We start from the raw sequence: 24,010 nt of genomic DNA, 5'->3' as shown, positions 1-24,010 counted from the left end.
TCTTCGTAATTGAGAGCTCGCAGACTCGTCGTCCGATCGATTTTCGCTACATGTGAGGGGGGTATAACGACGCCATGGTGACGAATGTTAGAAACGTCGCCCATACCATATCATATTCAGTGGCGCCTTCTAGTGATACTCTCGCGAGTTTTGTTCTACAATTACATGCGGATACTTAGGTGCAAATCGTCTTACAGTACTAGTGATCTACAATTTAAATTCTTACGTTGTTGATAAGATTTCTCTTATATCCAGTCATTTTAAACTTTTCAAACTTTTGCTGTGTGAGCGGGACAACAGCAAGAAAAAAACGTAGCCTTCGACACCTAATTTGATTTGTCTGATCTACTTACTACAATAACGGAATTAAAAGGAAATATAAATCTATAATTTCAAATCGGTCTGGTTGGAAAAAGACAATCATCTACCCTTCCCTGAAAACATTAATACAGCAATACTGTGTTCAATTTGGGGACCTAGACAATCATATTTTCGCTAGTGCTGTTGGGAAGGCCCGAAATTTTATAAAACGCAGAGAACAAAGAAAATATCCACACTCCACAGTTCTGTTCAGTTTTGTTTCCTGCTGGATTGTTCTCTAGCTACTCATTTACGTCCTCCAGACAGCAGCGCTAATTCTTAAGCTATCTAAACTTTGAACTATCACATGAACTAGTATTCAAAGTTTTACGAGTAGAACAGGTAGGAGTAACTAAAAATGAAGACTATTGCTTGATGCCATCAAACTGAGACTACAAGGTACAGCGGTTGGCAGTGATGGAGGAAAGTAGTCAGACAGTCGATCCGGACGGATTCTACTCAACAACATCAGGTACCTATGAGGAAGCGCAACCGGTAGTGGCGAGAAATGTCCCCTTTGCTCATACAGTCAGGACAGAAACAGCAACCGCTCCAGAGGACACCTGTTCAACGCCATCAGGTGTTTATGAAAAAGCACAGCTTGTAAAACCAAGTAACGTCCCCACCAACAAAACAATTGTGCTAAGAGCAGAAACAGCGGCTGCTTCAGAAGAGTGTTACTCAACACCATCAGGTATTTATGAAGAACCACAATCCGTGAAGCCAAGCAATATTTCCACCAACCAAATAGTCACTCTGAGAGAAGAAACAGTGGCCGCTTCAGAAGATGTCTACTCAACATCATCGGGTGTTTACGAAGACCCGGAACTGGTAGTGATGCGTGATGTTGTCCCTGGCCAGGCTGGCAGAGGAGGAACTTCCGTGACTGGACGAAACCGAAGCATAGAGCAAGTCGCTGATCGCACTGGTTCCTCAGCTGGTAAGTAAAATTGTTGATCACAAATCAGAAGAATGGCCTTCACTCTCACACACTAAGTCCCTTCCTCCCTCGCTCACTAACTCACTCACGGTCACTCTCTCACACTCACCCACTCACTCACTGACTCACTCTAACGTGTACTCGAAGTCATCACTTGGCAGATTTCTGTTTTTTGGGCTCGAGCGTCTCTCCTACTGAAATTGAATCTTAAATCCATAATGGACCCAGAATATCCATTGTCAATGTGAACTATAATCAAATGCAGTTTGTTATTATTACATCATGAATTAACCATCTGTAGGTTGTATCAGATTGACTCTCTCGATCATGAGGTCTGACACCTTAAAACCTTACTTTTGAGATAGCGATGTCATATCTCGATCATATGGCCCGGAACATTAAAAAATCCAAACCTCTTTTTTTTTCTCAGACCCTTCAGATGAGGAGCCAGCTCCTCACGACCGAATTCGTCCTTTCCTCTCCCACCGTATGGGGGTTTGCCTTGTCATCACGTGCGTTGCTGTGGCCGCCATGTTGTTTGGAATCTTCATCGGTGAGACCACAGAAACACGTCATTCTGACCTCACATATCCTGTAACACTACAGGGAAATATTGAGGTATGTGTTCATTAAAAGATCAGTTAGCATAACGTTTAATATCTTTCTGAATGCAAAATTGCTGTTTCATATCGCTGCATACATGTATATACACGGCCTGTAATTGCAGCAAGGGTAACGAGACAAAACAACATTAAATCTAGAATTAACATTCAGTTAGGGTAATATATTTTTCACAGTGGTGCAATATTTCAGAAAATTCAAGATGTAAACCATGGGAAACAAAACATTTGCTGTATGTCAGAAGATTCGTTTATTTAATCATATTGTCTGGAAGATTAATTTGTTTCGACATAGAAGCAGCGCCTGAAAGTTTAATGAATACATGAATCATTTTACGTAAAGATAATCTGTTCCCTAATCTCCAAGCAGATCCTACGGTAGCATAAGATAGTATCAAAAGCTGTCAGAGGAGTGAAGCCGGCCTATGAGTGTGTTTGGCTACCGGCAAATGGCAAATGGACACCTCTTGGCTGACTGCACTCCTTGGCCAGTTTGGTACTATTTTATGCCATTGTAGGATCTGCTTGGAGATTATCTGTTCCCCTGCTTTTCATCCGACAGCCGTGCTCATAATCCATCCCCGAATAATCGTCCCTTGTGAATGTATACTGATATGGCTGGTCCTGCTATTGTGGCCTGGCTTACATTCAATATATATGATATATACTCCTGGTGAATATACATGTTGATATTGTGGCGTCTGTTATATATTATATACATCGATGTAAGTCAGTCCACAATAATAGGGGCAGCCATATAACTAAACATATGTAGTATATATATACATATATATATATATATATATATATAGAGAGAGAGAGAGAGAGAGAGAGAGAGAGAGAGAGAGAGAGAAAGAGAAAGAGAGAGAGAGAGAGGGTATACATATATATATACATAACAAAAAGGTCTTTTTTCCAGGCATTGTTATCCACCCAGGTTAGTATCAGCGACAACACCAGAGGTGTGGTGCCTACAACAAGTGCATACAAGCTTACTTATACATCCAGTACAGCTAATGGTAAATATACTTAAACGCTAATACAAACCCTAACTTCATATCAGTTCTATGCATTGTACACACACCTTTCCAATGTGATCATCGACAAAATGGTAATATAGCAAAGCAAGTCTAAAAGCCTAAAGGGATGTACATGCTAACCTCATTGGAAGCATTTCCCTTAAAATTCAAATTCAAAGTTGCAAAACTGCAGATTAGACTCTAAAAGGATGCGCAGTCCCGGGGTGTATTAAAAAGCTTTCTTGCTCAGCATTGCACTATAAAATGTAATTAGAACTTACAGGCACGTCAAAGTAATGGTTGAATGACATCAAATCATGACGATGTTGTGTCTGCAGAGAATACAACTGAAGAAGATAACCTACAGAGCGTCACTTTTGGCGGGAGAGGATCAGGACCAGGACAATTCGCTCGTCCTACTGGAGTTGTCGTCTCGTCTACGAACGAGATCTTCGTGGCTGATCACGACAACCATCGGGTACAAGTCTACAGCATGGAGGGCGCTTACCTTCGTCATTTCCCAACTACTATGCCGGGAACGGTGGGTCAAATGCTGTCACCAGAAGATATCGCCATAGACAACAACGATAACCTGTGGTTGGTGGGGACGATGGTGTTGGTTGGCGACTTTGTTGTACAATACAGCAGGTACGGCCAAGGGTTGTCAACGTTTGAGATCCCACGCGACACAAGCTTCCATGGAATCGCCGTGGACCTTCGGAATGGCCACGTTATTGTGACGAGTCAGACCAGTGGCAAGGTGATGATATTTCAGCCGGACGGCTCGCTGGTGCGGACGTTTGGTGGACAGTATTCCGAAGTTTCACGTTACGTCGCCGTCAACATAGATGGGAACATTCTGATGTCATGGAGCCGCTTCATACACGTGTATAGCGAGACAGGACAGTTCCTGTTCAGTTTTACAGGCCCAGGAAGTAGGCACATGAATGCCATGGGCATCTGTACGGACAGCTCCGGCCACGTTCTCGTAGCGGATCGCCAGCACAAGCGGGTGTCGATGTTTACAAGCAGCGGTCAGTTCGCTCGCCACGTGGCCACTGGACTGAAAATGGTGAGGTATGTTGCCGTGGGAACAGAGGGACAGCTGGTGGTGATTGATATCGGTGATAACACCGTTACTGTCTACCCGAGTTACTGATAAGCCTGCATTTGAGGAGGGTCCTTTGACGTAGAGCGTAATCAGACACGTAATTCACACCCGCACCCGGATCCAATTCAAAATTGAGCGTAATCGGTGTATTCTTTGTACAGCGTAGTTGGCACCTTATTAGACTTAGCGTAGAGGAGCGAAGCCAATCTACTGCCACACTGGCTCCACAATTTTAGCGTATAGTGTTTGGCGTTGCCATCAATTTCCTTCCCTTGGACTTTGCATAGTCCTTCTATTCTGATAGTGAACGTATTGCAGTGATGTACAATATATCTAACCATGTGATTTATCTGTGTGAGATGCACTGTACTCTAAAAAAATCAATAAAAAAGTCCTTCTGGAGCGCTTTATCGCGTTCTGCTCAGTTGTGCTGTGAACGTACTTTTTGTTCCAGCATTAACAGTAGAATGCTGATGCATGCTACTATAGCACTGCCATTGTATTTTTAATGAATAAAGAAGTGCATTAGTTTAACATTTGATGTGTGTGTGTATATAGTGCTAGCAACACAATGTTAATGCAAATATGCACGAAGAAATTATTAAAAAAACGTTACTGACAAAAGCGTTAATACCACTCGCAAAAGCGATTAGATATCTAACAGAACGACATCCCAACACAATAATATAGTAATGAACAATTGTCCTTTTATTCGGTCACAGGACCCTTAGAATAGCAATTCATTTCAAATCATACACATTTTCAAGAAGTATTTCTTAAGTTACAATCCCAGTTTAAAATGCAGTCGATCATCCTGTTGCTGCTGCTGTATTATCTGTGAAAGGAGTAACACATTTTTTAATGTTTGGTCACTGGTGTCAATTGCAAGCAGTAGTGGTAAGTTTTAAAAAAAACATGGAACTAGCAGTGATGCCTATTGGTAACTTCGTCATTATGCTGAGGCAATTATTGTAGGTGACACGGCATTTCATCAGTATGCCAGAACTGACCGTATCAAACATAGGGATAAAGATATTTTCTTGATTACAGATTTTTATGACAAAAATGTTCAATTAAAATGACAACATTCAAGTGTTTGAATATAGGGAAAAGTCTGTTCATTTATCATACATTTTAGACATGTCTCTAAAGTCTAATTCTTATAATTAGGCTCTTTATAGCTTAAAAGACACATTACGCTAGTAGTGTCAGTACACCTTATAGAAACTTCCACTATCGAGTAATAGAACAAGTTATAGAACTGATGTATAGACAGGCATTGGGAGACCATGGTAGTATAACGAAGTGCCAGCTCTCCCTCTCGTTTCGACTTCTTTACACCTAGACGCAGTGGGTTGCTATCCAATGTGTCCCGGGCACGGCATACGTACTGGAAGGCGGGTGTGAATTACGTGGTTGATTACGCTCTACGTCAAAGGAAATGCAGGCCCCCTCAAATGCGGGCGTGGCGTCGGGCGTGGCATCGGGCGTGACGTAACTGGTAGAGCGTTCGGCTCAGAATCTAAAGGTCCTGAGTTCGATCCCCGCCGTGCCCCCGACGTTGTGTCTTGGGAAAGGCAAATTACACGACCTTCTTCAATTCACCCAACTAGGTGTACAAATGGGTACCTGACTTCGGTCGGGGACGTAAAAGACTATCTTTACCTTCTGCCTGTACCGTGTATGTGGCACTGTTAATATAAGTTACAAAACTTGAGTGCAGTGAAACATTTTCCTCGTCTGTCCAAAAGCAAAATAGAAAAAAAAATGCGGGCTTATCATCAGTAACTCTGATAGACAGTAACGATTCTATCACCGATATCAATCACCACTAGCTGTCCTTCTGGTCCAACGGCAACATACTTCACCATTTTCAGTCCGGTAGCGACGTGGCGAACGAACTGACCGCTGCTTGTAAACATCGACACCCGCTTGTGCTGGCGATCCGCGACGAGAACGTGGCCGGAGCTGTCCGTACAGATGCCCATGGCATTCATGTGCCTACCTCCTGGGCCGGCAAACCTGAACAGGAACTGTCCTGTCTCATACACGTGTATGAAGCCGACAAATGACGTCAGAATGTTCCCATTTGTGTTGACAGCGACGTACCTTGAAACTGTAGAATTCTTTTCACCAAACGTCCGTACCAGCGAGCCGTCTGGCTGAAATATCATCACCTTGCCACTACCCTGTCTCGAGCTCGTCACAATAACATGGTCATTCCGAAGGTCCACGGCGATTCCATGGAAGCTTGTGTCGCGTGGGATTTCAAACGTTGACAAACCTTGGCCATACCTGCTGTACTGTACAACACGAGCGCCAACAAACACCGCGTACACCTCCCCCACCACCCACAGGTTATCGTTGCCGTCTATAGCAATATCTTCTGGTGACAAAAGTTGAACCGCCATTCCCGGCACAGTGGTTGGGAAATGACGAAGGTAAGCGCCCTCCATACTGTAGACTAGTACCCGATACTTGACGTGATCAGCCACGAAGATCTCATTCTCAGACGAAACGACGACTCCAATAGGACGGGCAAATTGTCCTGGTCCTGATCCTCTCTCGCCAAAAGTGACGCTTTGTCGGCTACTTTCTTCAGTTGTAGTCTCTGCAGCAACAAACAAAACATCGTTATGATCTGATCTCATTCAACCCTTACTTTGCGTCGATGTAGGTTAGACATCCAGGCAATAAGATGCACCAAAAAGTAGTTACTCAAGCAACTGGATATGGTTTTGGTTCATAGTTAGAGTATAAAAGTTCATTCATAGTTAGAGTATAAGGACCTGTTTCTTCCAGATCACTTCAGTGTCACTGACGAAGGATAGTGGATTCTATCCGAAACGTCTGACCGTTTCCAAAACCATATCCAGTTGCTTGCAATTGAGTAACTACTTTTTTGGTGTAACCCTTACTTTGGAGTGCCATGAAGTTCTAAGTGCATTTTATAGAAGTGTAATGCTGAGCAAAAAAAAATCTTTTACACAACCCGCTTTTTAATACAACGCATTTGTTTAGAGCCTAATCTGCAGTACCAATCCTGGCCATGAGTGAAAAAATGGCAAAACTACTTAACTTTCAAGTTGGGCGTTTAGGGAACGGGAAAGGCTCACAATGAGATTTACGTCTTTTAAGGCTTTTTGACTTGCTTTGCTAAGTTAGCATTTTGTTCATGATCACATTAAATGATGTGAAGTTAGGTTTATTTTTATTAGTTATGTTTATTTACCGTCAGCAGTACTGGATGTATAGGTAACCTTGTATGCACTTGTTGTCGGTACCACACATGTGGTGTTGTAGCTGGTACTGACCTGGCTGGATAACGATACCTGCAGAAAAAGACCATTTTGTTATTCTAAAGTTAGGGCTTAGTAAAGACTACTTATCAGGGCCCCAAACATCCAAATTGGTTATTGGGTGGGCCGACTACTCACTCTTTGCAGCCAGGGGCTGAATTGCGAGGAGCTTACAATAGGCGGGGCTAAATCGCAAGGGTCTGGAGCGAGCTGCCATTCGGCGCCACTCAGGTGACCTCAATACGACTGTCGCAAGTGTCTGGAGCGAGCTGCCGTTCGGCGCCACTCATGTGACCTCAATACGACAGTAATTGCCCCAGGTGCGGCCAAGGTACTGTAGGTTTTGAACCGCTCACACCGCACCATCGCACATGTGGCGGGTTCTTTAACGTGCCCAGGGTATGGCTCTCCCCAGACACGGGACCTCCATTTAACGTCCTATCCGAGGGACGACTCATTTTCACTTGAGTAAAGTGAGGAAAGTCGTGTAAAGTGCCTTTCCCAAGGGCACAAGATCGGCATCACGGCAGGCGGATTCGATCCCGCAACCTCTCGGTCACGAGGCGAACACAATACCACTGTGCCACGCGGTCTTATATGCACGGTAGTGCAGGTAAAATTGGATCTGTGCAGGCATTTCTGGTGTCTACCTGCACCTAACCTGCACTGGTCCATGTGCTGGGTTTTATACATAAATGTCCTATGAATAGTATGATGTAGGTGTATCTGGATTGTTATTAGCTGCATTGACAGTTACCACTTATAAAGTATAACAGAAAAAATAGCTATAGTTCCTGAACAATTTTAGTATGATCCATACTTCCTAAATTCATAGTGGTGCAGGTAAAATTTGTCTGGAGCAGGTAGTTTTCAATGTTACCTATACACCAGTGCAGTTATGCAGAAAAAAGTATTTCGAGCCCTGGTATGTGATATGATTCATGTATTCATTAAAATTTCAGCCACTGCTTCTATGTCCAAACAAATCAATCTTCCAGACAATATGATTAAATAAACGAATCGACTGACATGCATTCAGCAAATGTTTTGTTTCTATAGTTTACATCATGAAATATCTGAAAACTTGTATTACTGTGAAAAATTATGTTAGCTGAGTTGAATGTTATCTAGATTTAATGTTGTTTTGTCTCAGGATCCTTGATACAATGACACACCGTCACTATCTATGCAGCGATATGATATATCAATTTTGCATGAAATTGAAGCATTGGGGAAGATATCAAACGTTATGCTGACGGATTTTTGAAAGCCCACGTACCTGAATATTTCCCTGTACTGTTACAGGATTTAGGCGATCCAAATGACGGGTTTCTGTGGTCTCACCGAAGAACATTCCAAACAGCACGGCTGCCACAACAATGCACGAAGTGATGACGAGGCAAAGTTCCATACGATAGGAGAGGAAAGGACGGATTCGGTCGTGACAACCTGGCTCCTCCTCTGATGAACGGTCTGAGGAGAGAAAGTTTGAAATTTGTTTTAGACCTTATACATCATATGATAGAGAAATTCAAGATGATGCAATTATCAAATGTAATTACAAAGGGCATTTGACTTGTCCACATTGAATACACCTTGGGTCCAGGATAAATTGAAAATATACTGTCAGCTGAGGCACTCATGCCCAACAATTCAGAAATGTCAATCTGCAGAATGATGGTTATTCTTCTAATTTAAGATCAACAGTTTAACGTACCTGTTGAATGACCAGTGCGATCAGCTACTTGCTCTATGCCTCGGTGTTGCCCAGTCACAGGAGTCCCTCTTCTGCAAGTCTGGCCAGGGACAATATCACGCATCACTACCAATTCTGGCTCTTCGTAAACACCTGATGGTGTTGAGTAGACATCTTCTGGAGCAGCTGCTGTTTCTGTTTTCAGAGTGACTGTTTGGTTGTTGGGAACATTTCTTGGCTGCACGGATTGTGGTTCTTCATAAATACCTGACGGTGTCGAGTAGACGTCCTCTGGAGCGGCCGCTGTTTCTTTTTTAAGTGACTGACCAGAGAGCAGATTGTTTGGCTGTACTGGTTCCCCTTCTTGGTAAACACCTGATGGCGTTGAGTAGCAGTCTTCTGAAGCGGTCGCTTTTTCTGATCTTAGCATGACTGTTTTGTTGTTGGGAAGGTCACTTGGTTTCACAAGCTGTGCTTCTTCATAAACACCCGATGGCCTTCAGTAGACGTCTTTTAGAGGGATTGCTGTTTCTGTCCTGACTGTATGAGCAGATGGGACACTTCCGGTTGCGCTTCCTCATAGGTACCTGATGTCGTTGAGTAGAATCCGTCCGGATCGGCTGCCTGACTACTTTCCTTTGTCACTGCCAACCGCTGTTCCTCGTAGTCTCAAATGGCATGAATCAACGGTCCTCCTGTTGGTGTTACTCTTACTTTTCCTACTCTGTATTGTTTTTGTATAGAGTTCGTGCTGCTGCCTGCGGGAGGGCGTGAATGAGTAATTGAAGAACAGTTCCACCAGGAAACAAAACTGAACAGAAGTGTGGAGTGTGAATATTCTTTGCTGTTTTTGTTTTTTGTTTGCGATTCCGGGCCTTCCCAACAGCACTAGCGAAAATGTGATTGTCTGGGTCCCATATGGACACATTATTGCTGTATTGATGTTTTTGATTGCTTTTTTTTTCAAACCAGGCCGATTTGATATTTATATTTCAGCCATACCATGGGTATGGTGAAATATATTGTATTCGTAATGTTTCTTCTTTCTTCTTTCTCCTGTCAAATCTTCAAATCGAATCAACTCCGTCGTTCCTGGACCGAATGACTTCGGTTTGAAGAAATGGTTTGAAGCCATGTTTTCAGTGGGAGTATTTCTGGACTGGTCCATTGTGCAAATTTACATGGGGTGCACTGGAAGAGTCCATTCTTGCACTGGGAATTTTGTAAGATTCATTTTTGGGCTGAGATGTCATTAGTAGAAGTGACTTTTAAACAAAAGTGTTCCATTATTGCACATGGGTGATTTTGGAATAGTCTATTGTTGCATGGGGAGGGAGATGGCTGAAATATGCTGTATTTGCTCTCAAGCAAATGTCGGCCTTTCTAGTATTAAAGTCCTTTGGATCTATTTGATGTATTATTGTATGTAGGCCAGACAAATTACACTGTGTTGCTCAACGTGTCGAAGGCTCAACGTGTCGAAGGCAATATTTATTCAATGTTACTTACATTCTCTATTTCTGGTTCTGTATTCTATATTCACTTTAGGTACAGTTTGTAAAGAAAACATTAAATTCTTAGAGACATGTTATGAAACACTGACTATGATTTACCCTTTGCATCAAGCAAGGCACTTTTGCAGCGAAAAAGGGGCCGATCAAAACCGCTTTTCACAAGACGAACATCTTGTTGTTGTTTTGTTTTTTTTAATCTACTGGCGGACGATGTGGCCGTGGTTACTCTGGAAAGAGTTGCAGACTTGATCCAGTTGGCCCTTGATCCGGTGCTGCCCGACCAGGTAGGCTTGTCCGGTCTCCTCGTCGTACCAGGAGGCAGAGGACCGGAGATGATGGCAACGTCTCTTATGTGAATTTCTAGGTTCTTATAGTTATACGTACTTTCCTGCTAAATCGATGTACCACATTTAGGTTACAACACAAGCTATTCACCCATTTTGGTCTATCTGAACATCCCAGAGTCAGGTGAAAATTAATGAGCGCGTGGATAAAATTTACTTGCTGTGGCCTCATTTGAGTTATGAAGACTACTAGTATGCAATTTTCCCTTCCGTCGTCATGCTCATACAACAAAGGTTTGACTAAAACTACTGAGCCCAAGAAGAGTTTTACCAACAATGTTAAACTTTGTAGATCGCTGCAGGACGATTTGTTAGAATTCGCATGGAATTGTGTAGAATAAAAGCTGTACTGGTTATGCAAAGGAAAATTGTGTGAGTGTCGCTAGAGGGCGCAGCTGAATTAGATGGTATGGGGGACGTTTCTGACATGCGTCACCACATACGTCACCGTGATGCAGTAACAACGTATGGCCTGAATAACGCGCTGTCTGTTTTAGACTACATTGGGTAAATAAAGGTACTTCTTCAGTGGTAGTCTTTTTCGTGTACGAAAAGAAGGCCACTAGGGGTGGGTACCGGTACAAAAAATTCAGGTCCAGGTACGGTTCAGGTCCGGAAGGCCAGGTCCAGGTACGGTTCAGGTCCGGAAGACAGTGAAAATTCAACAATGGGTGATTCTGAAAACAATGGCCCATTTCCCCACGAAGGAGTCTGTTTGCTAGAGTATCCGACATAAATTGGCGTTTTAAACTCCGATCTTCATGTAAACTGTTTGACATTACTAATGTGCCTCTGTTAACGTAGACCATGTTTGACTGTAGAACCTTCGTAAATTACTATCAACTCTCCCCTACTTCACTCTCGTAACTCTTTTGGCCCGGTAAGCACCAAAACACGTAAACGCCTGCCGGTATAATCAGTTCCTTTTCTTATCAGTCCAAAATCCGGTCGACTAATTTTTTCAGGTCCGGTTTTGAAAAAAAAAAAAGGTTTTGCTCCGGTACACCGTACCGGTACCCACCTCTAAGGGGTAACAATTAATGGGTGACACTGATTTTATAGTTGAAATGACGTAATGTTACATAACAAATTCTTTCCTGTCTTATCTTTGAAGCGAATGCACACAAACAACACGGTGGTGAAATTAAGCATGCTCAAGATAAACGTGACACATATAAAATGACTTCCGTCTCGCCGCTCGCATGTTGTGCTTGGTAGAAGTTTAAACAACATTCCATCATGTCGACCAGACTCCATTCGCCCCCATCTGGTCTATACGATAACGACATTAACGTACACTGGTGGGACATCCTCACAGTAGGACTTCGTGTGACATTTTAACAGCTCTCTTCGTACCGTCTTACAAGACAATATTTCTGGTCTCGAAAGTTGTCAGGTTTCTAGCACTTACAAATTGCACCACTGAATATACCACATTAGATAATAAGAAATTATGAGCCTTGGTTCCCACCACCGCATCAGTCCCAGGTGTCGCAAAGTCACAGAAACCCTCAAATTTTTCTCTCTTACTTTTGTCAATAAGGTAAGACTTTTATTGGCGTTCTGCAGCAACGATATTGGCAATCACAGGTACACGGGGTATACACTGTGACGCTATATGTTACATATGTAATTATTCTTTAAATGTCAGAAGATTAAAAGTTTCATATACTTCTGTCTGTTAAGTGCGAACTTTTAACCAGGTTTCTTTGCAGCAGAACAGGATAGGCAGTTTTCTTTGCAGCAGAACTGGATTAGCAAAACTTTATTGCCGAGAAGATGGGTAACCAGATGCACATTTATCTTGTCATGTCTTTGATCCTGAGTCATCTCCCCTGTGATACACAATCTCTGGCTGCCAGGGGATAATTTGCCTTGGTCGGATGGGCCGCTTGCAGCACGATGTAATCAGACTATCCGCCATCCACCCTGAAGCACTTCAAAGATCACTGCCCCTGTGTTCAAAGTACACTCGTGTGGTGTGCGGTGTCTTTGAAGTATTCTAGAACTGCGCCATAAAAGAGCTATGGTGGGTCAAAATTATGCCTCAGATTGTGTCACTACATTCAAAGTCGCTAATATTGAGATCAACAATAGTCAATACGATTACAAGGTAATCTTATGCGAGATTTACAGAGCAAACACAGTAAACCATAAGTTACGATAGGTGTGTGCGAGCTCAACAGCTCACAAAACAATCTAGCCCTGTCACAGGAGAACTATAGTGGGTCCAAAGGAGGACTCGTATGGTGCCACATCATCCTAAGCTGGCAATAGGCTCAGGATTAAGATTAACATTAAAATTTTCAGCAAATCTGCTTGATGACATAAAATTTGTATTCCATGTCCCACCTGTACATCGCTTTCTTTCACAGATGACATGTGCGTGTGTGTGTGTGTGTGTGTGTGTGTGTGTGTGTGTGTGTGTGTGTGTGTGTTCGTGCGTTGATTTCGCGTTTCACTGTGTCTATGAATGGCTGAAGTCTTAAACATTATTTTGTAACTCTAAAGTACCCAAATGTTTGGCGAAGATAGAAAGAATGAACCTTCAGCTATCGCTCTGTGTACTGACTAAACAATCAACCGAGATATACCGTCTACACGTAGAAAACGATATTTACGGGCGATCCCTTCAGCTAGGCGTGAACGTAATGACTCCGTCGCCTGGGAATATTGCCATACGCTGGGAGCTGAACAGCATAATCTCAGCCCACCATCTCCCATTCACATTCTACTGAGGTTGTCTTGCCTGGGGAGGAAAGCTATTAGGCCATGTCTTTGGAATGGAGTACACATGCCTCGGGCGTAATGTCTAAAGACACGGAGATCCAATAGATGAGGCGAGCCTGGAGGTAATGTACACGAGTAGTCCAAATGTATCCTGATGCCATGATAAGGCTCTTTTGCGCACGCCAGACGGCATTCTTCTCCCTTCTCATCGCCCAGAGCCAATGAGCCCCGGCAAAGCCCCAGGTGAAACCCGTCGCGTTCGGACCAAAGCGCTAAGACGCTAATCTAGTCCAGCTTAAGGCAGTGAGGCGAGAATGATCACTACATCAGTCAAAACGTCCTGGCGGAGATGTATGCGCATGTTGGGGCAAGGTCAGTGCTGCCTCCGGCGGATGTAAGAGGGTCTGTGATCGGACTGAGCTGTTGGAGGATGATATGCACGATATGACGTGTCATTTGTCACGCGTGGACTATCGCAAAGGCTCTCCTCAGACGAGATTCCCTGAAGACAAGCTTTGGACATGCATTTCGTCCATTTGTATCGAAACAAGAGATTCGGGAAACGCCTTTATCTGACAACAGAAGGCGTGCTCTGTACTAAAGTGTTTTTATCACCCGGTTTACAATATGTGGATTTTTTTTTTTGGTAAGCTTCAAGGATTCAGGGATTCTAAAGAAGCTCCCATAAACTTAATGTCTGGTCTCTCACCTGTGAGTTAGACTGTGATAGGTGGTATACACAAATCTAGACCTCAAGCACTATAGCAGAAGTCCTCTTAAAGTCAGAAGAAAACCTCTGAGAGCTAAGGGTGTTTGCAACGACAACAGGTCCAAAACGCAGTGGATGATGAAGGCCATAGGTGACTTAAGGTGGGGTCACACATGCGTAAATATTTAAGTCCATATGAGGCGCGCATGGGAGTACTTGCCTCCACCAGGCCCCACAGGTCGTTGGGAAAATAATAGAAATTGGACAAACGCAAACAGGTGACGTGTCAGACGAGCTAGCTGGGTCGCTAACCATACAGCTCGGTCAGCTAACTCATCTAGAAGGTTATGTATCTATATTTGTCCAATTTGTACCACTTTTCCCACGACCTGTGGAGCCTGGTAGAGACTAAGAGCTTCATACGCACCTCAAACGGACTTGAATATATACGCATGTGTGACCCCACCTTTACACACTGTCCATGAGCATGGTAATACAGCCAGATTCTGTGTTGACCTGTAAACAACTGGAAACTTCTACCAACACTATTCTATACAACGAGGCGAATAAAATGAGAAGACACGAACGTATCACGTTGGCATTGCTTTACTTTGCATAACGAACATGATTATCATCTATATGGCTGTTTCAAAGTACTTCATCTGATACGTGTAACGTTTCTTAGAAACTGGTTAATCTTATAATGGATAGTCGAGCTCCTCAACCTGCAAGGAGTCGCTACTAAATTCCGGATATGCAATAAGAGAGAATATATCAGACCAAAGACATCATGTAATGCCTTTTGTTATCATTTAGCGCCATCTGTACATGTGCATCCTAGTTTACCCGGTCTTCCCTACACTGTGCTTTTAACAATGGGCAACTTGCATTGAACAGTGGACATTTTCGTAAGTTTGGTTTGACGCTAATTAGCACAACCAGGTTTTCATTCAACCAGCGTATCAGAACCAGGGTCAGATTAGCAAGAGCTTAATAATATCTTATGCGAATTTTCTGATTGACTGAGAGCTGCTTGGTTCCAGTTTTTCTCTTTTTCATGAAGTGTCCCTTTTTGCCACATTTGTAAGGAGTTCGTACAGCTGGTTGAAGGGAAGACTGTGAGAAATGATGATAGGCGCATCGTCAGAGTTTTACGAAATTATCCCGTCCGTCGTTTCAGTTAGGTTCCGTTATGTGAATAAAGATTATAGTTTGAGAGTATTCATGTTGCTCCAGTTTCGTTCCACAGCAGGTCACCTCGAAACCATAACTCTGTTGTCGGGTATAGAACGCACTACCGTGGCTTCCACGTCTCTGCCCCTCTCCCTTACTCCGTCTGTCCAGGCAGAGCGAATGTTTCTGAACCGGGCAGGGCCGGGTGGGTGTTCATGGCAACTGTTGTTATGGCAACCGTTTGTGTCCAAAAGCCTGTTGTTGTTGGGACTTGCACTGTCCTCCCTAGGGAATCCTGGGAAATCGTGCCTGTTGGGGAATGGCTCGAATGGCACGACGACGTCCAGACACTCAGGTTCACTCGACGATTTTCCTGTGGTTTGGATAGATAGATAAGTCATTGACAAGAGGTCATGTAACAAACAGGACATTCAACGTGTCTATGATCTAAGTATTCGGCGCCATGTTGGTTGGTTAAAGCTAGACGTTGTCAGGTAAATTTGAATGTGTACGTGTAATTATTCACAGCCGTGTTATAATGATAACTGTGGTGTACGAAAACACAACGTCAAATTCAGCTACGATACACTGAGATGCAGATAGGCACACGAGCATGGCATGTTGCATTCCCGGCTAGATGACCCGATTGGTAAGATGAAAGGGAAGATCACGTAGAATAAACAATTTCACAATTCATGCATCAAAACGCCAGTTTGCTGATGACATGATGATGCCAAGGGCTTGAAGGTGTCCCATTTTACCCGATAAAACATGACAGCATGTCATCTCGATTACACTCTGCCCCAGATGAAGAGATGGATCACTTTGGATTCGTTATATTACGTGACGTGCTTCGAATAAAGGGGCAACTACATGTGCGGATGCATAGTGACAGAGACTTGAGAGAAAGGACACTGATTGTCCTCTGACGCATCACTTTTCTTTCCATTAGATCCTAATTCCAACCGGTAAATGATAGAATCGTGCTTTCTCCTGCATTTAATGTCGTTCTGATGGAATTCAATGTAAGCTCTGTCACTAGTAGTATTAAAGTAGATAGCGAGGTATGTCAAGGATGAGAGAGTTTGGACCACGTTAGCAAATCTGTAAATATTTTATGTTGTTTGTACGTCTTGTTTTCAACAGTCCAAGAAGATTAGCCGCCTACATTTTTTTGTAGGTGGCTAATATCCTTAATAAAGTTTCCAAAGCAGGGAAAACCTAAATATGGTGGTATCGGCATCAGACTCTACAAAAAATTAAGCTTCTATATCTCGAAAGCAGACATCATAACTTTTTATGCATCATCAGAAGATTGACCTTCACGTAATTCACGTGACTCCACCAATGGGTCAAAGGTACCAGAAAGCCTACACCGTCTCTGTTGGTGATGAATTCCTGAAGTCGATATTTTTCGGAATTTTTAGGCCTATTTGACTTTTTGTGTCATCGTTAGTATCAAGCTTAAGTTACAATATTGTAATTTGCCTTATTGCCTTACGGCGTTGCTTGGGCGTTTTATCTTTTTTTAAACCTGCGGTCTTTATAACACGTTGATAGTTTCAGTAATGCTATAACGTACTCAGCTGTGTGGTTTCGACGTCCACTTCAGAGAACTTGGAACACCGCCAGATCTCACTGCTGGTCTGTCTGGGGGAATGTTCCGGGCCCCCGAGCTCTGCCACACCCACTACGCGGGTCTTCCGCTTTCTCTGCAACTTTTGCACCTGGAAAATAACAATAAGAGCACGTGGTTGATTAAGGTGAAGAAAAAAAAAACAAAGCTGAGAACTTTGGGGTCTTCTAAAACTACATGTTGTAATTAAGTATGGACTTTAAGTTTTTGTCATAAAGTGTAGTGTTGCAAGACGGTCATTTAGGCAAATATGTATGACGTCAAGATGACGTCATGATGACGTCATCATTAGTTATGGGGCCACGCCCACTCACACACTAAATCAGTATTTTGTCAAGTATTCAACAGACTATTTGGATGGCCAAATTATACATATCAATAATGACAATTAGACGGCACCCAAAATAAGCAACATTAGAACACAGCTTTAATTCAAACTTATACCCAAAAGCTAATTGCAAATAAACATATATAATATATATAATATACATATTTGTGATACAGCAGTGGAAACATGGTTACATATAATATCACATACATCACTTGACAACTGGTTTCTATACGAGCGTACGTCAAAAAAAGTTTTGTTTCAGATACGGACGTGTCGTCGACGACCAAAACGGAGACCTGAAAGTATTAGGAATATATGTGTTGAAAGTTTTCATAATAAGATGCTCTGACGCCTCCGTTGGAAAAGTTGCAAAAAGAGATAAACGAAAGGTATTAACAGAGTGATAGACGGCTTCTAGATGTTTCACAGCATGCTGTATTCCCCATGGAAACCCCACCGACACGCCAGGTTTAGTAATTAGACATCACTGTACAGTCTGCGGCTGGAACGATAAGACTTAATTGAATGGCTCCACACAGAACCGTTACTGTCACAGCTGGTAGCTATCGGATAATCATGTCCTCTGGGTCCTCACTAAGGCGAGAAGAGCTCAACAGAGGAATACAGTACGCGCTTGGTGCCAATTGATTAAGAGGAAGAGTATAGTAGAAGTAGGGGGAAATGACAAAATACACTGTCATCAACAAAACGGGATATTATGGTGCTCAAAGTTTGGAATATAGATAACATACATAATGCATAATTATCTTTCGTACAACTGTGTAACACTTTGTGTAACAATTTTAGTAACACTTTGAGTTATTGGACCTCCACAACTAATTGTTGACTTATCCACTTTCCAAGGGTACATGACAACCCTATGAAGAACGGATATAAACTTTTTCCACCACTTGCAACACAAGCATCCTTTGCTGGTCTTGAAAACTTCATATCGTTATCGTGAGTGTAACTCTTTAAGTTATTGGACCTCCACACAACCCACAGCAATCCATTCGTTAACTGATACATGACACCCTATGAAGAAGCGATTCAAGTTGTTGTTGTTGTTGTTGACCTGTAACAAACTTTTTGAATATTCTCATATTGTTTCCTTCTATCATTGTAGCTGTTACTATTGTTTCTCACATTGTTTCTTTTCATCATTGTGGTTGTTATATCTTAAGTTGCTATGGACATATCTTGTCTGAAAGCAAAGAATAAAGTTTCTAAGATAAAGCTACCCTGTGCTTTAGAAGAGTTACAATCGACTCATGCTCAAAACGACATCATTGCTAACCTAGCAGGTCAGGTTGCTTAGCAACGCCCACGAAAAAAGCGCATCCATAATACCGTCATGAAATATTTGCATACCATGTCACGTTCGCCCGACACAAAACGCAAAAAAAAGAACAAAAACACTCAAAAATCCCTCTGGATTTCATGGCTAAAAACAGCACCAGGAGACCCTTGAGGAAGTGATGATTTCCGACGCGGCCTGTCCGAAACGAGCCCGGCTCTTAACGCGATGTCATTCCGCGTCACTGGAGCGTTCTACCAGCCTGTCTCAGCCGCAGTCTCACAGGACACTTTCTGTCTTTATACTGTCTCTAACTAGCAGAGCGAAAAATCGATGTAAAAAGTCTCTTAACTTTCCCCACGTGCCGGACCGTGGGCGTGAGAGGGCTGACTGATAACTATTTGGCTTAGGAAGGATTATCACGTGTAATCTAAGTGAGAAGATTTATGATTAGCACCAAAGGTCTTAATCCCATGTCCTTGAAGACATGAAACCACATCATCTATACTTGACAGCTACATGTACACTCACAAAGTTTCGCCGCTGTCAGACAGAGGTGTGAGCTGACACGTTGTTAGGGACATCGTATAAGTACGTTAACTTTTTGTGATTTTTATTTGGATAAGATAGTCATTCTCATGGATTGAAGTAATTCTAAATTTGTATATAGAATTTGGTATCTGCTTGTTACGGCTCTGTTCTATAGTATTCTGTTCTGTGATCTATTCCGTGTTCTGTCTAGTATATTCTATCCATCTTGTTATGTGTTCTATTCCGTGTTCTACTCTATGTTCTATTCTATTCTGTTTTATGTTCTATTCCGTGTTCTGTTCTGTGATCTATTTCTATCATATTCTGTGTTCTATTCCGTGTTCTATTCTATCATGTTCTATGTTCTTTTCCCTGTTCTGTTCTATGATCTATTCTATCCTATTCTGTGCTCTATTCCGTGTTCTATTCTATGTTCTATTCTATCCTGTTCTAAAATTCCATATTCCATTTTATTCTGTTTGAAGTTCTCTCAACACCACAATGTCCATTTGCCAAAAAACGCAGCAGTCTGGAATCTTCTGACTGGCAGACTTGTGTTTTCATCATATTCTCTCTTCAATTAAGTCGATGACAATCCCTGCTTTAACCTGCGGCTGATGAAACCCCCGGGAGATTGCCCCTCCATCAGACCAAGTCCCGTTTAGCTGGATCAAAGCAGAAAGAGGTCATTTCATTAGCGGGGGCTGCTGTTTGATCCCACGGAGCGATACGCCATGCATGCTGAAGAACACGCCGAGTTTCTGTGTACCAAACGGGGTTATTAAGGTTCAGTGTTTCATGTTGGGTTTTTGAGGCATTTTATCAATCATCAAGGAGTTGTTTGGGGAGGATAAATCGTTTCATCTTCCTGGATAACCCTTTTCTACGACATGCACCTCCTCAGAGCAGTCACAGAAAAGGGACGCCACGAAGACGTAACGATTTATCTCCCAACATCTGCTTGGAGATCTGCATTTCACACAGCTGTTTGATGGGCCACACGTTTTCTCCCCTCGCCTTCCTCGCTCCTAACGCCGACCAGAAGCCAACATCGTCTCAAAGATTTGTAAAAGTAGAAACATTGAGCCGGTTCCATATATCTACTGCTCCCATTATACCTACACCGGAACATGCGGCGTTCTACAAACTTGATCATATCTTACTGAAGCTGCGTTGCGTTGGCGGCGTCGCTGCGGCCGAGCGATTTGACGGAGCACTCAACGAATTTCATCGATAACTCTTTACGCTCTGTGTTCTGTTGTCGATTTAGTCATACTCCATGCGTTTTGGGTGTATGATATTCCCATTATAAAGTCAGTGGTAACAAATCCAACTCAGCAGAGACGGCGCCAATGTGCCACATCATTGAGATATTCCTCGTTCATTGAGATATTCCTCGTTCATTGAGATATTCCTCGTTCATTGAGATATTCCTCGTTCATTGAGGTATTCCTCGTTCAGTGAGATATTCCTCGTTCATTGAGATATTCCTCGTTCATTGCATTGAGATATTCCTCGTTCATTGAGATATTCCTCGTTCTTTGAGATATTCCTCGTTCAGTGAGACATTCCTCGTTCATTGAGATATTCCTCGTTCAGTGAGATATTCCTCGTTCTGTGAGATATTCTTCGTTCAATGAGATATTCCTCGTTTAGTGAGATATTCCTCGTTCATTGAGATTTACTCGTTCATTGGGATATTCCTCGTTTATTGCGATATTCCTCGTTCATTGAGATATTCCTCGTTTATTGAGATATTCCTCGTTCAGTGAGATATTTCTCGTTCAGTGAGATATTCCTCGTTCAGTGAGATATTCCTCGTTCAGTGAGATATTCCTCGTTCAGTGAGATATTCCTCGTTTAGTGAGATATTCCTCGTTCATTGAGATATTCCTCGTTATTTGAGATATTCCTCGTTCATTGAGATATTCCTCGTTTAGTGAGATATTTCTCGTTCAGTGAGATATTCCTCGTTCTGTGAGATAATCCTCGTTCAGTGAGATATTCTTCGTTCTGTGAGATATTCCTCGTACATTGAGATATTCATCGTTCAGTGAGATATTTCAATAATGTCGCGTTCGATATGTAAGGATGGTTTCCCGTCTGGTAATCTTTAAATGTTGTGTCCGAAAAAGACATTGCATGCATGAAAAGGTGACTAAACATCCTACAGAAGCCGTCATGAATTCTTTTGTAACTCCGAGACAACTCATGAGAATGCGTGATAATACTGAACTAGTACCATGCTGGCCAATGGTTAAATATAGAAATATTTATTTGCAAAATCATGCCCTAGGGCTAATTACACGGACAGTCTCAAAGTAAATCAAAGTATAAAACATAGTTTCCAATCAAATATAAGGACGTTAACTATTGTGAGATTTGACTTCTTTTTTGAAGGCAGTGGTTAATGAACTGTCCCATGTTCTGCAAAATAAGTGGATTTAGTGATTTTAATAAAAACGTAGACTTTTATGGATCTTCTAAATGGCAAAAGCTCGGGGAAATTGTGGCAACAGTTTGAAATAAAAGACAATATCTAGTTTATGATTGACAGATTACTTTGCCACTAATTGCAAACAGATACAGCTGATTTACCAGTCATTCTGGGATAGTGGTAATGAACTGTCTCGTTACATGTACCACTCCACCAGGTGCAGTTGCTAATGACTTGTTTTTCATGGTTGGTGTCTTGTTGCTAGGCGAGGTGAATGACACCAAATGACGACTGTAGTTGTATGGGCTGAAGTGGCTGCTTCATGTTATTAAGGGATACAAGGGTGGCCTTCAGAAATTGATTACATCAAAGAACATACTGGTATACATCAAAGACCTGGAATTTGTTGCCAATTAAAAAGTCTGCCGGGCATACGTCGCTGAGACCGAGCTAAGGCCACAGCAAGTAAATTTTATGGATGGCATTCGCGCGCTCATTGATTACCTACAGTAAAGAGAGAGAAACATTGTTTAAATTTATCAGAACCAAGCCACACTTCTCTCTACACAGAACGATATCTTCCATACGCTGCTAATATGTTCATCTCATATATCCGTCTACTTAGGTCAGTTTCTTTATACTGTATTCCAAATGGGAGACCAGATCACTCATACATGACTGTACTATTATCGATAATATTTTGTTGTTCTGTATGTAGCCCCGTAGTAGTATTGTCTGTATAGCTATTAGTTGTTGTTGTTTGCCATACATTGTACCCTGTGCGATTGTTGAGCAAAAAAATTCATTCATTCATTCATTCATTTGATTTCTGTCTGCTTTGGAAATGGGCAACATGACGAAAAATTACCAAAATGAGCAAATAGGTCGTGTTGTAGCCTAATGACTAGTATACTTGTAGAAGTGACACTGGAAATGTGACGTTAGCCTAAGTGGGATAAGGTCACTAGTGTATAGGCTTCCTCATGTACTACAGACTCTTACAGCATGTATGGGTTTAAAAAATCAAAACACGTTCCTACGTACGGGCAAGATGGAGGATTTGCGTCATCGAATATGTCTTGTCCTAGAAAATTGAAAACACCAATTATACAGCTATAGGGTACAGACCTCCAATGGCTGGCAGGCACCTGTTGCATGCATAAGATGTAGGGAAAAGGCTGTCAAAAGTCACCTACCTAAGGTTTAGTTGGTGAAAATCTCACATTGGCAGGCAAATCTGACTTCTAAAGAGTGCATATGGCGATTTTGAAAACATTCGGTTCGGCGCAATGCGCCCCCACAAACAGAATAAGAAACTCTGGTGACCTTTGACCTCCCTGATAACACCCAAACTATACATACTCTAGACTGTCTAAAACACTCCAAACATGGTAGAAAGCTTATTTTTCTCACGAAATAAAATAGCCAGAATACCTGACCATAATTTCCAGCTCCAAAATGCCAACATTTCCCAACAAAAAGGCTTCTTACACTTACTTTTGCAAGCCATCTTCTATGGCATCAAAATGCTAATTCTGCGCATGTCTGTAATGGTGACCTTTCACCTATACAGAACGAGTTACGGACTTCCTGTAATGTCTTAAAGAATTGAAAACAAGAAAGAACGCGACTTATATAGGCAGATAAGCGACTGTCTGTTAAAGAATTGAAAACGCACGCAGAGCACGGTTTAGTAGGATAGACCGAGACTTCCTGTGGTTTCACAAAATAGTCTGTTGCCATGGCAACGGTGACGAACGTCAGACTGCAGCATGTATCAGATACCAAAGAGGACACTGAACTGTTACAGGAAGAAGCTTATATAACGGCCTTGAGCGGAGAGACGTGGCGTACTGTGATAACAGGCTACCGACAAGGGGCAAGTACCTGGTCTAGGTACTCACGCAGATAGCTATAGGCTGTCTCCAATAGGGGCTGCACGAGCAACCTCCATGGAGGAGCTCTACAGAGCTGACCTCCATGGAGGTTGCTCGTTCAGCCCTCCAGCTCCACCGTGCGAGCTCTATGCGCTATGAATACAAACACTTGGTTCTCGTCACCTTCATGGAATTTTTAGTACGACATGGAGGAGGTTCTCTCGTAGAGGACAAACAACCGGACTGAACTAGCGCTGTACGCAAAACATGGTACACGGGCTGTGAATGTTTTTTGATTCACGTCACCCAAAACAAATTGGTCTTAGCGCTCTATACAGTAACAGAGGGCTGTTTGAGTAGCGCTCTACTAGCCTGAGTATCATCCT

General features: G+C 42.5%; 2 protein-coding genes across 2 annotated transcripts in view; one reads left to right on the top strand and one right to left on the bottom strand.

The window, feature by feature from the left end:
- Positions 1-777: 777 nt before the first annotated feature.
- On the top strand, positions 778-4,139 carry LOC118428049 (E3 ubiquitin-protein ligase TRIM32-like). Its single transcript, XM_035838012.1, has 3 exons — positions 778-1,300; positions 1,731-1,853; positions 3,278-4,139. The coding sequence occupies exons 1-3, from the start codon at positions 778-780 to the stop codon at positions 4,096-4,098; spliced, it is 1,467 nt and encodes a 488-aa protein (XP_035693905.1). The 3' UTR covers positions 4,099-4,139.
- A 10,791-nt stretch (positions 4,140-14,930) lies between these two features.
- The window catches only part of LOC118427751, a 24,084-nt gene continuing 15,004 nt past the window's right edge, over positions 14,931-24,010 (bottom strand). The window contains exons 2-3 of the mRNA XM_035837674.1: positions 17,098-17,242; positions 14,931-15,888 (exon numbers count right to left, since the gene is read on the bottom strand). Of these exons, the coding sequence (XP_035693567.1) occupies positions 15,596-15,888; positions 17,098-17,242 (438 nt within the window). The 3' untranslated portion in view covers positions 14,931-15,595. The remainder of the gene's footprint in view (positions 15,889-17,097; positions 17,243-24,010) is intronic.

Source organism: Branchiostoma floridae, chromosome 12 (genome assembly GCF_000003815.2).
Source record: "Branchiostoma floridae strain S238N-H82 chromosome 12, Bfl_VNyyK, whole genome shotgun sequence".
NCBI classification, from domain to species: Eukaryota; Metazoa; Chordata; class Leptocardii; order Amphioxiformes; family Branchiostomatidae; genus Branchiostoma; species Branchiostoma floridae.
Note: the sequence above shows the minus strand (reverse complement) of the source record. Positions and strands in the feature narration are given on the sequence as shown.

Excerpts from the sequence above, each read along its gene's own strand:
- LOC118428049 (XM_035838012.1), top strand. The coding sequence starts at position 778 with ATGGAGGAAAGTAGTCAGACAGTCGATCCGGACGGATTCTACTCAACA. Across the intron at positions 1,301-1,730 it reads TCGCACTGGTTCCTCAGCTG|ACCCTTCAGATGAGGAGCCA; the intron begins GTAAGTAAAATT and ends TTTTTTTCTCAG. Across the intron at positions 1,854-3,277 it reads GTTGTTTGGAATCTTCATCG|AGAATACAACTGAAGAAGAT; the intron begins GTGAGACCACAG and ends TTGTGTCTGCAG.